Source organism: Branchiostoma lanceolatum, chromosome 13 (assembly GCF_035083965.1).
Source record: "Branchiostoma lanceolatum isolate klBraLanc5 chromosome 13, klBraLanc5.hap2, whole genome shotgun sequence".
Taxonomy (NCBI): domain Eukaryota; kingdom Metazoa; phylum Chordata; class Leptocardii; order Amphioxiformes; family Branchiostomatidae; genus Branchiostoma; species Branchiostoma lanceolatum.
This window is the reverse complement of record NC_089734.1, coordinates 2967903-2982910: the sequence shown is the minus strand read 5'-3', so window position 1 is coordinate 2982910 and position 15008 is coordinate 2967903. Positions and strand designations below refer to the sequence as shown.

General features: G+C 38.2%; 1 protein-coding gene across 2 annotated transcripts; it reads right to left on the bottom strand.

Moving 5' to 3' along the window:
• Window positions 1–160: 160 nt before the first annotated feature.
• On the bottom strand, window positions 161–14866 carry LOC136447104 (late secretory pathway protein AVL9 homolog). Of its 2 annotated transcripts, XM_066445796.1 has the most exons (19): window positions 14570–14866; window positions 13313–13433; window positions 12850–12935; window positions 10344–10415; window positions 9705–9794; window positions 9383–9449; window positions 9070–9110; window positions 8878–8916; window positions 8466–8535; window positions 7734–8113; window positions 7113–7325; window positions 6609–6743; window positions 6119–6257; window positions 5539–5556; window positions 5138–5218; window positions 4555–4672; window positions 4078–4131; window positions 3160–3260; window positions 161–2521 (listed from the first exon to the last, which is right to left on the bottom strand). In XM_066445796.1, exons 1-19 carry the CDS (start codon window positions 14660–14662, stop codon window positions 2445–2447), a joined length of 1995 nt encoding a protein of 664 aa, XP_066301893.1. In that variant the 5' UTR covers window positions 14663–14866; the 3' UTR covers window positions 161–2444. The 2 variants fall into 2 exon arrangements, with proteins under 2 accessions (XP_066301893.1, XP_066301894.1); XM_066445797.1 differs by lacking the exon at window positions 5539–5556.
• Window positions 14867–15008: the final 142 nt, after the last annotated feature.

The window sequence follows — 15008 nt, the reverse complement described above, 5'->3', positions numbered from 1 at the left end:
TATTTCTAATGTATCAATCTATCATTATGATTTCTTGGGAACATATAGATAGATGAAAAAGTTATTTTTGCACTGGCTATAGTTGTGATACCCATTTAATTTCTTGTTAGGTTGTATTGTCCTTAAGAACAATTTACAAGAAAGCAAGCGTAGAGATAAGTAGTGATGTACACGTTTTTATTGTGGGTATTTCTGGCCATCCATTTTTCACTGGATAGCATTAAGTGACCAAGTTCACAAAAGCTGTGGCAATGGTATTACATATTGTGGTCTTGGTTAGGTGTGCCATGTATGCACTCTCCAAAGTGTCACAGTACAATGTTGAATTTAAGATACTACATGTATATCTTTACTTTCCCACAACAAAATCATACTTTGCTGGTAACTATTATGTGGTTCAAGCATCACTTTAACACTTCTGTACGACACACATACATTATACAATGTATTTTTATTTTAATAGGTCAAACACCTAAGCATTATATTTCTATACATAAAATATGGATGCTTGGAAAGATAATGTAATGTACATCTCTGCCTTTTGCAACAAGTACCAATAAAAAACTTGGTAACAAAAATGGCTTTAGGTATATTGGGCAGAAAGTATTTCTTCTTGAACAGCACAGCTAAAAGAAAAAATGTAGTACACTAAATTATTATCTTACTGTTACAAGTGTCAGCTTTGGATTGAACTTTGAACAAACTATTCCGAAAATTTGAAATGTCTTAAATACTGATAGCACTATCATACTTACATACCATACACCCAAACAGATCTAGAATACATGCAACATCAACAATTATATTTGCGTAGTTAGAATTAACTATAAAATAAAAATTGCATAATGAACCAGGGAATGCAATACCACACCTCATTCCTAGATATCCATCACCTGTTACTAAACTAAGTCCAAATAGATATACTATTGGTGATAATGTTTTAGCACATCACAATAGAAATGGTCAATTTGCAACCATTCTACATTATGCACATCATAGGTCTTGTGTACAATATGCTAGATATATTTCAATATACATATATAACTTTTGTACCTTTCTTTGCTATTGGAGACATCCAAATATAATAACATTTACCTATTAACATTAACCAAAACTAAAAGAAGCACTTTGTCAGAAAAATCGAGTCTCTTTTAGTTTTAGTGTGCTACTTGCATCTTATCAGCAGACTTGTAATATATATACATATTCCAACAGTAAAAATCATATTGCACCAGCTGCTATAACAATATAAGCACAAATATACAACATTATAGTCTAACACCAAGAACACAGCTTAGAACTTACTTCATCTTCAGCATCTAACAGTTACCTCAACCCAAGGAGGTTCTTGCTCAACCAGAAACACAACAAGTTCAAAGTCATTTCAGACACCCCTAAAGGGAAGGCAAGTTTAATTGACAGTCCTCTACTCATTACCACCTCTACTCATTACCACCACCATCCTTATACTACTGTATTTACAATTAGATTTGAATGTGTACTACATGGCTCCCTTTCCACTTAGTTTGCAGAGCGATTGTACAGTGACCAAAATTCAATCCGATTTGTGAGACTTCATAATTGGAATTTGACAACAAAACGTAACAAAACTGTTCTTTATCTATCTAATTTGTTGAGTGCTCTGTCAAGTATTTTGTTCCCAAGAGGTCCCTCAGTGGTTGCAGCTTCTCGTGGAAAGGGGTTGCAATTATTTTCATCTCTTGTTTAGGAGTTAAACCCCATGTTTTCCATACACCATTTTCACTCGTATCTGCTATAGATTTCTAACAAGGCTTTCCTACAGTCTGTGAGTAATACGTTCCCATGCTTTAGAATTATTTACACATCAAGCTCTATATTTTAGATGCAAGAGGGGAAAAAGGTTCACTCTACAAGTAATGAATGTCAGGCATTTGCTATTTTCACCTCTTTTCATCTGTATGACCTTCATATTTGTTTACGCTTCTACCCAGAGGCTAGATTTATACCCAGTCATGTTTTTGAGATGACTTGAGTCAACTCAGTGGCTCCAACTCAACGGCTCCAAGTCAGCGGCTTCAACTCAGCGGCTCCAAGTCAACTCTAAGTAGACCCAGTGACTTGGAGTTGTCTCAAAACCTGTGTGTAAATTGGGCCATAAGTTTAGGCTCCTTTTCAGTTGCTCAGCGTCCAAAATTCGATTTGTGTGACCCTTGGTTTAATGATTGGAATTAGATGTACAATGTTTAAGTATGATTTAACCTTCCCCCAGCTGCCTTACTCTCTAACCAACAGAGAATGGGGTGCCAACCGGCCACTTCAGTGTGCTAAAGGTTAAAAGACAAAAAAATTTACAATGCATGGAAAAATACACTCAGTGGTCGTTAGCCTCTAGTGAAATGGGGCTGTTAGAAGTAATCCTGTTGCATGTTGTTCCGGGTCGGTTTGAGAAAGGAGGTGAGTCTCTATTCCCCCTCTGGGCCTTGGTTGAGATGCGCCCACCAGTTAGACATGGCTGACTTGGCTTGGTTGAGGGCTCCACCTGAAAGCAGGAAAGGACACACAGTCAAACATGCCAAGCCATATTCATCTATTGGTTTGGCTAGAACAAGGTGAATACATGTACAGCCAAGGTTGCCAAACTTGCGGATAGCTATTGTTAAGGGCTAACCTTTGGAGGAAATACAATCAATAGGTTACACACACACACAATTAACAGGATACTGGGTTAAAGATTTTAAACCATATCAGGTGGCAAGGTGGTCTTGTGGTTACGGCTGTTGAATAGAATTGAAGGTTCTGGGTTTGAATCCATAGCAGGTCCGAATGCTGTGCACTTTGCAACTATTTCTCCACTTGACACAGGTGAAAATGACTACCAAGGTTTGGTAAGGGACGTCTTCTTCGATGGAACATGAAGCCGGAGGTCCCGTGTTTGAGGAGGAGTCATATAAGAACCCACCATTGTTTTCATGTTGTCCTGCTGACATGTTCTTTACTTGAAATGTGTCAGTATCAAGAAAAAGAATTGGTTTGGTCTTAGGCATCTATTTTGCAACAGTGTAGCATTTTGAATACCTTTCAGACAAACCCTTTTGCAACAGCGTAGCATTTTAGATAGATTTGTGACAAACTCTTTAGCAACAGTGTAGCATTTTTAATAGCTTTGTGGCAACTTACCCACGGCTTTCCCTGTCTGTTGCACGGCTGAGTTGACTGCCTGGCCGGTTTTGGCCACTGCTGTTCCCAGGCGCTTGCCTCGCTCTGTGTTCTGCATCACGCTGAGGAATGTGAAAACCACGAGCGTGACTGCCAAGCAGTAAGACCCAGATATACTTAGAATATTCTTCAATCGGTGACTTTAGAAAGGTAACGAAACACGTACCTCAAAATTTTTGACGTCCACTGTCACAGATCAAGATGTACAGTGGACGTTGAAAATTTGGAGGTACATGTTTTGTTACCTTTCTAAAGTCACTGATTGAAGAATATTCTAGTTACTGGTAATCACACGTGACTGATGAATCCCTTCAACGATACCAGATACTGATACTTGATAAAGAAGATAGATATTCCACAAAACAGTACGAAGTACAGTCAAACCTGTCTATAATGACTACTAGTATATAGTCTATCCTTTCTCTTCAAGAAAATGGTCACTGCAGACATGTAGCCATTAAACACAGGTTGATGGGAAAAAGTTTTTTTTTCAAATCATGATGTAAGTGACCTTAGGCAGAGGTGTTCACTAGTACAGGTTTGACTGTATGGTGACAGGAATAATTTGGTCTACATGTGTTTTACGAAATGCCGACCAACCAACTTACCTTATGTGAAATGTTTAAAACAATGATTAAAACTATAAAATCTAGCTGTGCTCATCATATTCATATTTCAATATATGTGAACATTTCGTGAAATTCAAATGGTCTGAAAATATCTTATGAGTCTTGTACTCCATTTTCTGTTGGAATCGTTGGAAGACAACAAGCTAGTAACTAAATATTGTGCATCAAAGTTTGGGGATCGGTTAATCAGGCAGGAGGGCTGAAAAGTGACTTAACGACACAGAGTATATCAGCTAGCGTAGAGACTTACTGGGACAATCTCAGCTTGATGTCGGCTGCGCTGTACTGACCCATAAAGGGGTGCCTGGGGAGGGGAGGGAACAATGTACGACATCAGCCTTACATTTCATAATCAACAATTTGAAAAAAAAATGAATCAGATATATACAAAATTCTGGCATTCTAAGGTCTCCAGAGGTTTATGTAGTTCGTCAGATGTATATTTGTTTGATTTGTACTCCAGGTAGATTAGCTACATACACACTGTATGATAGCTAATGGAGGAAATAAAGTAACCAAAGTATCCAAAGAGGTCGAAATAATGGTCAGACAAATCACTTGACATGGCCTCCTCAATCTTCATTTTTTGAACTTTTGGTATAATCTTCTCCCATAGGTAAACAGGTGCATGCTGAATGTATGAGTGTGCGGCACCCTGATTCCCCTACTTCGAAAAATCTGCCATACCTGTCTTTTCAAAGCACTCACTGGTGAACAACAAACTTACCCAGTGTGCATTGCATCAATCCCATCATGCTGTGTGGCCTTCCAGAGGCGATAGTTGTGGGTCGTCTTGTACGCCTCCACAAACTGGGTGTTGAAGTCGTGGTAGTTCGTCTCTTGAGCTGAAACAAAAGAATGAAAAAGGGCCAAATATTAACCATTTGACAATGCTTGCTGAAGAACCACTAGAATATGCTAATAATGCTTTCAAAGAAGTTTACAACACAACTGGCTCCTCTCCATCAAGTAGATACTTCTGGTAGTCATCTATAAGGTGCCTACTGCATATCTTACAACTATTGTGCTTATTTCTATTAAAAAACTTTTGTCTGTTGCTAGGATGATTTACCTTTAAGTGTGAGTTTTATGTTTATTTACTGTTATCTGTTCCTTACATTGTATCAATATGTATTGATAATTTGTTGTATGAGCTTGTTAAAATTTTGGTATAGCGGCCTTGAAAAGGTGACCTTTGACTAAGTTTGAGTTGACAAGGAACACCTGTCCGCTATACCTTCCACTGTGCGTGTTAATGCGATAAATAAATAAATCAAACAAGTAATCCACAGTGTACATGTCCAACTTACCTCCATTCTCGGTGGTAGACAGCAGAGACAGGAGGTACAAACAGAACTGGGAACGCACCCACTCATCCCCGCCCTCCCAGCCTGGAAAGGTAAAAAAGCAAACAATCTTAGGAAGACTGCAGGTCGATTTGAGCTAAGAGTTAAAACCAGCATCCCCACAAGGTCATATAAAGCTAAATTCTATGCATGTAGCATAAGTTCTTTTGGCTTTCCATCAATTCAATTGGCAACAGGTAGATATTTGCTTAGTTATCAAAATAAGTGATTTTAACCAATGCCCTAGCACAAGGATATCAGAAATACATGTAAATTCAGCACGGCAATGAGAACAGCAATGTGAAAAGTCATGCTACAAAGAAGAAAAAAAACAGTACATGCATGTGGTGACATGAAAAACTTACCGACATGACTTTGCTCAGCTACAAAGATGACACAGAGAACAGACACACACACAAACACACAAAAACATAAGTTACAACATCAAAAACTCTACAAAGATCCTAATAAAAGAATGACAGAACTTGAAATCAGGGATGAGGAACTACAAGACAATATTCATTGACTGTTTGCTCTTATGTCACTGCACATACAAATGTACAGTGATTAACGTAACACACAAAGCTACTATATAATAATAGAATGATATATAGTACACAACCACTCTCTCTACAAAAAGAATACAGGAAAAATCAAGATTGCATTTCAAATATGATACACATTCATGTGCACAGTCAAACCTGTCTTTAGTAACTACTCATTGACAAGGTTCGGGGGGAAATGATCACAGTAGACAGGTGGCCACTATAGACAGGATTCTCAATGTAACATTTGGGTCAATGAAAAAAATAATCTAAAGCCAGGACCACCAAAAATTATAATAAAGTGGCCAACAATGGCCGCCATGTTGTCCTTATGAAGAGGTGGTCGCTAGAACATGTTTGACTGTATATCAATGGCAAGTGGCCCTTCTTTAAAATTTACCAGTTCCGTCCAGAAAGATGTCATCCCTCTCCTCCACCACATGTTTGACGAGGAAGTCTGCAAAGCGAAGGTCTGCCGTGTGGAGATGGAGCTGTTTCCTAAGTTCTGCATCGTAGATCTCAATCTTATCATCCTCTATCTGGTCATGACAAGAAAATATGTCATTGAATGTTAAATAAATTAGCAAGTGCACGTATGCAGAACAAATTCCAATATGTTAGTTTCTAATCTGTCAGACACTGAGACAGGTCACAGTTGAAGACTGTGGCCACATGTGACCTAGTAGTAGTAGCATCCCTGGTAAATTTGAACTTTATGCTTGTCAGAGGATCTGCTCCCCAGGGTAAGGACTAAGGGGCTGCATGGTTGGAGCATGGGGAAAGCGCCCTTGTACTAGTTGTACCCCTCTTTAGTAAAAGCCCTGATTCCATGCAGTGTTTGCCATAATAGGACTTAAAATACAAGTAACACTTTTTGTAAGTAGTCTTACATCTACAATGACGTCTGTAAGGTGTCTTCTCTGCTTGAAGAGAATGTTGGTGGCGCCGACGAGGAAACTCCTGATGTTGACGTCCTGCAGTAACTCATGGTGCTGGAGGGCCAGGTACGGGTGGCACACTGAACCCTGGGGAGGTACAAAGACAAAGTGAACTTAAGTTTCAATTATGTATTTGGTTTCCTTTATTTCAAAATGTGCTACTCCATTTGACAGAAGCTCCTTGATATGATTGTATTGTTGCATTATACTTGGCTAGTCCCTTGGTTTTCGTTTCCAAGCTTATCCTCCAATAAGAAATGGTTTTTTCCATGTTGCTTCCGTATGTTTCATACTTTTGTCAATGATTGATGTCTGTATTTCAAATAATTGCGAATGAGGGAGGCCCAAGAAAAAACAATAGACCTCATGCATATCACAGCAGCTAAGGGAGAAGGAAAATACTCCTTTATCAATGGTGAGTCTAACTACAAATCTCAAACAAAATCGATTCCTCACCTTGGTGAATATAGCGAGAGGGAAGCCAAACTCGTCCGTAGGGAAAGGACTTGGCGACAATATCGGGGACGACTTCGGCGTGACGTCACTCTCTATCATCCCTCCGCTGTCTCCCACATTATCTCCATCACTGCTCCGCGGAGTCAGACCGTTTTCGGAGCTCGACAAGGCCTTCAGCTCATTCTCCGCTTCTTCCACCTCCATTTTCTCCACCTTTGAAATGTTCATTGTGTTAAAAAAAAGGTCAAATTCAACAACATGCAAACTGTAAAATCAGAGCTTCCTAACCAGTGCAAAGGAGGTTTAAAGGCACAAAGGAATTTATCCCCTAGGCCTCCCCTTCTGACAGTAGTGTAACAAAACATAATGTACATAAACATCAATTAGATTCTAAATCAGATCACAGTCAAATAAACTAAGACTAACTTAATTATGTATAATTGATTGATACGCATAAAATAACATAATACAACTGAACATACTGTTCATGTGTGTCATGTATTTCTACCATACTACAGAGTTGTTCCAAACGTGAACTTGCAACACCACAAAATTAAATCTTCTCGATAAGTGTGTTGGGTTCTTCTACATGCAGAGGTTTGATGCTTCAGGAATACAAACCTTCTCCCAGTCGCTGCTGATACCGCTCATGTTGGTCGGCGACGTGAGTTCGGACGCTGTGCTATACGTACTCGTCGACGTCTTAGACGAGCGGTCTGCATCTTCGTCGCATTTCTCGCCGCCATCTTGCACCGTGAGAACCACCGCCGAACCAAGTCCAGTCTTTGGTGCGGTCTCCCCGACAATGTCTATTTGGTTTCTCTTGAATTCGTCCTCTGATACAACGTTTTCCGGGTCGAGGTTGGAGTCGGGTACAGCGGAAAGCTGGACCTCCAAGTACTCTTCAGTGTCGATGCCAAAGTCGCTGAGGATGAGCTCGGTTGAGATTCGGGTGCCGATCTTGTGAGAGATGGACTCTGACAGGCCCTGCTGAATCACTCCTGCAGGAACAAAAGCATCAAATACCGAGTTAAGACATCAAGAAGTATCAATGTTAACAACGGAACCTAAGCGTAAAATATAGAGTACAACAAAAACACAAAAACAATAATTTTTTGCACCAAGAAAAAAAATAGTCTCAGTCTCTGAGAAACAAATTACACTGTACAGTAAAATATCGAATGTAACACAAAGCTAAAAAAAGGGATTACTAAAATATTAGAAGAAAAAAGAATTATATGTAACAGAGATTGAAATCTTTTCTGTTACCTACAATATTGCATGGGAATTCAGAAGTTTTTGCTGATTACAAGTAAAACTTCAGATAACTCTACTTGTTTCCACCATACTTACCTGGGAAGAGAGAGAGCAGAGACAGCAGAGTGGTGGACAGTCTTCCAACTGGTGAGGAGTAAAATAAAACCTGCAGATAGAACAAATATATATACATAAATAAAAAACTTCAATGATTTCCAGTGATACTGCATCATAATGTTTTTCAATAATGTAACATACATGTACTACCTGTTCAAACTAGCATTGCATAGTAGAGATTTGATAAATACAATACCTGGAGCTTAAGGGTAGCATTTCGGCATTTTTTAAAATCAATAAATGAATGACTGTACATGTCTTTCTTACGTACAATTTGTGGGAGACTATCAACATACATTTTTTTCTACCCTATTTACCTTATAAACCGTAAAGATTATCGACACTACATAGCTCCAACTTAGAATATCATACTGAGCAGTTCTTTACTCACCCTTCTTTCTAATAGCAGCAACTTGAAAATAACCAAAAGCTGCAAGAAAAGTAAAGACCAATGTTACAATTTACAGTCAAGTAGTGTCTGATAGACAAAATATTATCAGGTTTGAAGCTATGAATAAAGATTTGACTGATGTGACAAGAAGGCACTGTATAAGTATTTCTTATAAACAATCAAAAAAATTACCTTGTGTTTAAAACGTAAAACCAGATCTCTTGCAGAGAGTCCTACAAAACCAGACACAATACAGTCATCAATGGCAACGCTATACATGATTGATCGATTAAATCATTGATTGTATATTTGTTTCTAAAAATACCTTGGCAGCTAAAAAGCATTTTGACAGAATGTTGTTCATGGCAATAAAATGTTTTCTCTTAGTTTTCTGATAACAAAATTTTTCTGTCATTGACAAGTATCCCAGGTAACAAAATGCACAAACGAATACTATGATTCTTCTAATCAGCTTTATTACTTCAAAAATAGATTTTTTTCTTACCTATAAAAGCTTGTGGGCCATCTATGAGATCGGAGCACAGTAATCCTGACAAGTTGTCATGCAGCTCCTGGAAAATAGACAAAACCAAATGTCAGTTTAAAAAGATCATGTGTACATACTAATAGACATAACTTCATGATCAGAAAATACAATGGAAATGTTCTAGTAAAAACAAAATGGAGAAAAGTATCCAATGAAAAAAACAAAGAGGTTTGATACAAAGAAACAAAGTTTTCGACTATATGGGACATGCTATACCATTCTCAGATTAGCTGCAAAATACATATCTAAGGATTAAAACCTTAAAGCTCTATCTACCCACCTTTAGGATGGTTACTTTTGAAAAGTCCCGCTCCTCAAAATATGCCGCTGTGCACAGCTCTAGCTTGGCTTTGATCAATCCAAATAGAGGCTGGAAAATAAATAAAAAACTGTGAGTGCTCAGTACAAACCATGGAATACAATGTACATGTATAGTTCTCAACACTAAAAGTACTCTATTACACGTCTACATGTCTAGATTATTCAGATTTGGGCATGCTAAGGCCACACCAATTTAATTTCTTGGTTAACAGATTTTTTTTAAATTTCAGCACAAGGATCATCATTAAAACAGAAAGCTGGGGTGAAAACTTGCACCTGACCATGTTCACTCCCTGAAACTGTGTGCACCAAAGTACAAACTTTCCTCTGAGATCCTGTTTTCATGTTGATTTTCCAATCTAGCATTTTTTCAAAAATTCCGTTAACCAAGAAATCAAATTGGTGTGGCCTAATAGTTATCAACAGACCTCTGGGCTGTGGGCTAAACATCCTAACTGCTACACCAACATGATGCCATGACAAGAAGCAGGGTCAGAAACGATGTATGGTTGTGTACAAAAAAAGTCCAATATCCTATGAATGTTATTGAATCCATGATGTTCTTTTTTTACATAGTTTTATTCTGATATTTGCTTACCAGGTGGCTGAGGACACAGACACTTTTCTGCACCGTCTCTCTGGTGATGTCAGCTTCTCTATTTATCAAGTCCTGCAGAGATACAGAAATACAGGCTTGGTGGTTGGTATACTATATGAAACACAGGTTGCAGTAAGCAAAGTATTTCAAGCCCTGCTAGCATATTTAGTATGTAAAAACTGTCATCTACCAACCATTGCAGGGTCTAACATTTGAGAATAGGTGAACTGAAAATTCAGATGCCTAGAAAAACAAATTGGGCACACAACATAAACAAGATGAACCCAAATTCTATAGGTAACTTTGATATTCTAGGCAAGTAATATAACAAAAGTTTCATATCATCTGGCACTTAAATGTCAAGACTAGTGGTGCGGATCGGTCCGGCCGGACCGGTTCCGGACTTGTAAAACGTTAAGGTTCAAATCCAAAAAAACCTAAACGTCTGGAAACAAGTCCGGACTTGAAAAAAAAATCTCTCACTCATACACTCCTTTTTGTTTCAAACCATCTTAAACCTTACTTACATCGTGAAATTTGCACTAGAAAAATATGAAAACATTGCTGTTTTTGTGTTTATAACTGAACCTTTGTGTTAATTACTGACTGTATATAATTCCGTATATATAGTTTTCAAATTACATGTAAAATATCTGCCAATTTGCAATGTTACATGTAACACGAAAAAAATATTCCAAAATTATTGTTCAGGTCCGGACTTTCAAGTCCGGACCTTTACCTAAACCTCTGGACTCGAGTCCGAACCTAAACCTAAACTCGGGTTTCGATCCGCAGCACTAGTCAAGACTATATGCTATATAGTATATATTAATATACAATAGTACTTTCAATGCACATTTAATACTCTATACATTATCAAATATCTAGGTGCACAGGTGTATTCACAGGCAGATATGAAGGGCACAGCTCCAATTCTGTGTGCACAAAAGTGTGTATCAATGCACCCAGTATTTCTAGTGGCCCTACACAGTAACAGTTACAACATATAACCTTCAGATGTCCTCATTCAGCCCACAACATAAAGTCAACATAAATCACGGAGGACAAATGTGTACAACAAGCCTCCCGTCCTGATTGGTTTCGTAATAAAACTGTTCAAGTTTACAAGCTGCAAGATCAAGATTGGATCGGCCATAAAGTTTGTCCTTTGAAAATGCGCATAGCGAGGTGGTTTTATTGTTAATGTGGAAAATTTGTTGCCCCATATAACCAAGAAGGGGAACGTCAAAGGATAATTATATCAAATAAATCTCAGTACAATATGGGGATGGATCACGTCGGTAAGGAAACTGCTATACCCTGGAAAGCGTTTGAAATATTTGGTTGCAGACTTGCACACAAAGTATTTTGAGCACTACCATGGATATAGACTGTCATTCTCATATAGGGCTGTTTAACTTTAACCATAGCCGATGCTATAGGGCTGATATTAATTAGGATTTTACCACGGTCAATATCGACTGAAGGAGGCCATATATATAAATTCTGTGGTACAGTTTTACCCTGGTCAATATTGACAGACGAAGGCCATATATATCCCCAAATAATACAAATTTTGCAATCAGATTTTGAATTGTGTTTTTCTTGTTCTAAATAATTTTTTGATTTTGAGTGTTTTTAGTATTCATCATTCTATGGTCTCCCTGTGAAAAATGGCAATACAGTATATAATAGAGGCGGCTCAGACTGTCAAATTGTACTTTCGGCATGTATTCTGCAGAGACATCTGTTATGGGCTCCCTTGGAAATCACCCCTATCATATATATCAATATACCCATCTGTATCCAAGATTGAAAAATTAATTAAAAGAATTGTGGAATGCTAGCAATTTTACAACATTTTAACCTTTAGCAAACTGAATTTGTCATTTGGCTACCAATTCTCTATCAGTTACAGGGTTAGGTAGCAGGAAGAAGGTTATAATATAATCAAAAAAAACAGTCCTGTGGCAGTGATATTTGTCCTTGGTGCTGATCTGTCTGTTCTCATCCGCTTTCCAATCACTGTGAGGGCTTGTACAGTAATTCAACTTGGGGGAATTTGATCACTGAGAAGGGCTGTTTCAGTAACTATCTCAGGGAGGCTGAGACAAGCATTGACTTGCAGAGGAACAATCCAGCGGTCATCATCATAGCTTGTCATAGCAATCCAGCGGTGCCTTGCAGAGATGAGTTGTGAAAGGGAGGGGGCGCAATGAATAGCAACAAACATAAAACTGTGGAAGACAATGACGACCCACTCCAATTAACACTGACCACTGACATAGGTGATGTCAGAGGTTACCATATGTACAAGTTCTCAGTCTAACCTAGCTCTATAAACAAACATAAACATTGTCAGTGCTTAGCATTGAGTGTTCTGCAAATGTAAATAAAGGTAAAGAATAAAAGTGTACTTAACCTTTAGCCTCCTAAGGTAGTCTTTTGGCACCAAATCTGTATTGGTTATGGGATTAGGCAGCAGGGAGAAGGTTAAGAAACCTACCTTTGCATCTATCTGTCTGTAACAGGACACGCCGTACACCGTCTTCTTACTGCCTCCTCTCCCAGGCAGGTGGAAGTAGATAAAATCTGACAAAAATAACAAAAATATGAATAATTGTAACTACAGGTACAATATAGCTTGTACTAAAATCTATTGTCGGACAACACATGATAACATAGCTACATTAGATTGATAAAGAGATTTTTCAAATGTAGGTAAATGTAGATTAATGTACACGAGGCCATACCTGAATAGAATCCTCATAATTCAAACCCTGTATGACAAATGGTACCTCAAACTGGAAACACAACTTTGCAGTTGCTTTTCCAGATTTTTAAATGCCAAATTGCTATAACCAACAAAACATTCTGGAGAAAACTTAGCCTATCCTGGGTGCCATCCTAGGTAATTTACTGGCACCCTATACTCATTAAACTTTACCTAGGCTATCTCTAGTGCCTACCTTCTTCGAAGTTGTGAGCCCCGTCAGGAAGAGCCAGGAATGGGAGGTACTTCCACTCATCAGGGAGGTCATGGCTGTCAGGGGGCTGGCCTTCCAGCAGGGGAGGGTACGCATACTCTATCTGTGGAGTTAACAAACAGTGGTCATCACTAGTAACTACTGTCAGGGGGGTAGGGGGTGGGGGTGGACGCATACTCTATCTGTGGAGACAAGGATAGCAAGAGGGACCACTGTTATAAAATAAACAAGAATAACTCATCTTTTTGCACACACGGTCACACCATATAGGGATCTATGTCCTTCATTCTTGGACAATTTGACTATCATCCCATCCTAATATTGTGAATGAATGAATGAACTTTATTGTTTGACAATCAAGGTAAAGACTGACATTCCGTCAGACTCAGACTGAGTCAGAGTCTATTTTCAAGCTGATGTTTCACTTCAGCTTCAGACTTAGTCCATGAACACACACATGTTCTCCCTATGATCATTCCTTATGCACTCTTTATTAGACAGGCAACTTAGTAGTCTGTATTGAGTCTTCAATTTTCTGTAATTGAGCTCCAAACTAAAATCGGAATTACTGAATGGTACTCGCTTCCAAACAAAAGGATCAAAGCGAGTTAGCAACTGGTGATCTATTGTTACAAAGGCTTGATTTTAAGAAACAGCTGTTTCCATACAACAGACTGTCCAATAATTCTATGTATCAATGGGCACACCTATTAACATGACATAGAATTTGTATTGGCTGTTCTATCAATAATTCATAGCTACTATTTATAACATTTGATATCCAGACACACGCATTTGCTCCACATTCTTCACATCTGTGATGTTACATATTATTGACTGCATAAAAAAGACAACAAAATATGTGGATAATTGACGTATGAATCATTATAATGATATGCATAAATGATCATATACTGAACCAAATTACATATTTAATATCATACTTTGGCTTTTAGTTTTACGGTTTTAGCTATAGCTTTCGACAATAGAAAATGGCAGCACAGACAGCAAATTCTATGAGCAACATACCGTATTGCATTTTTCTTACATATGATACTAGTAAAGATATTAATTGAAATCATAATCACCTTCTGGCCCCTCCCCCTTGCTCAAAAACAATATCATAAATTCTGTTCAAATCATATGAACAAATATCATTGTACATGACTTTCAACGAATGCAACCTTCTAAGCTACAAATTCATACAAAATTTATATGCAAAATTTTCTAGAACATTACCTGACAGCCCTTTTTGTGATGAAACCCAACCACAACGACGTGCAGTACGGGCTTGTCTTCGGGAGCCCCCTCGACTCCCACCGAGCTCGCCATCTCTAACGTACGGTCCCTTGGCGCCGAACTGCTCGCCGTTGGACGATCGTTACAGAATCGTCAGACACACCAGGAGCACTAGGAATAAAACAAGGAACGACAAACCATCGTAGACCAGTTTGTTCATGTCCCGAAACGATATATCCAGGGCTGCACCTGTTTGATGCCAGGCAGTTTCTGTAAACTTCCAAAATGGCGGAAGAAGGATCGAACAATCTTACACTAATTTTAGGGGGTCCTATAAAATATTAAATATTAAATATTCGTTCACTGTGTCTTTAGTATTTTGACAAATTACAGACATTTATGTATTAAGTATATAATTCATTTCCAAATATTTTACTAA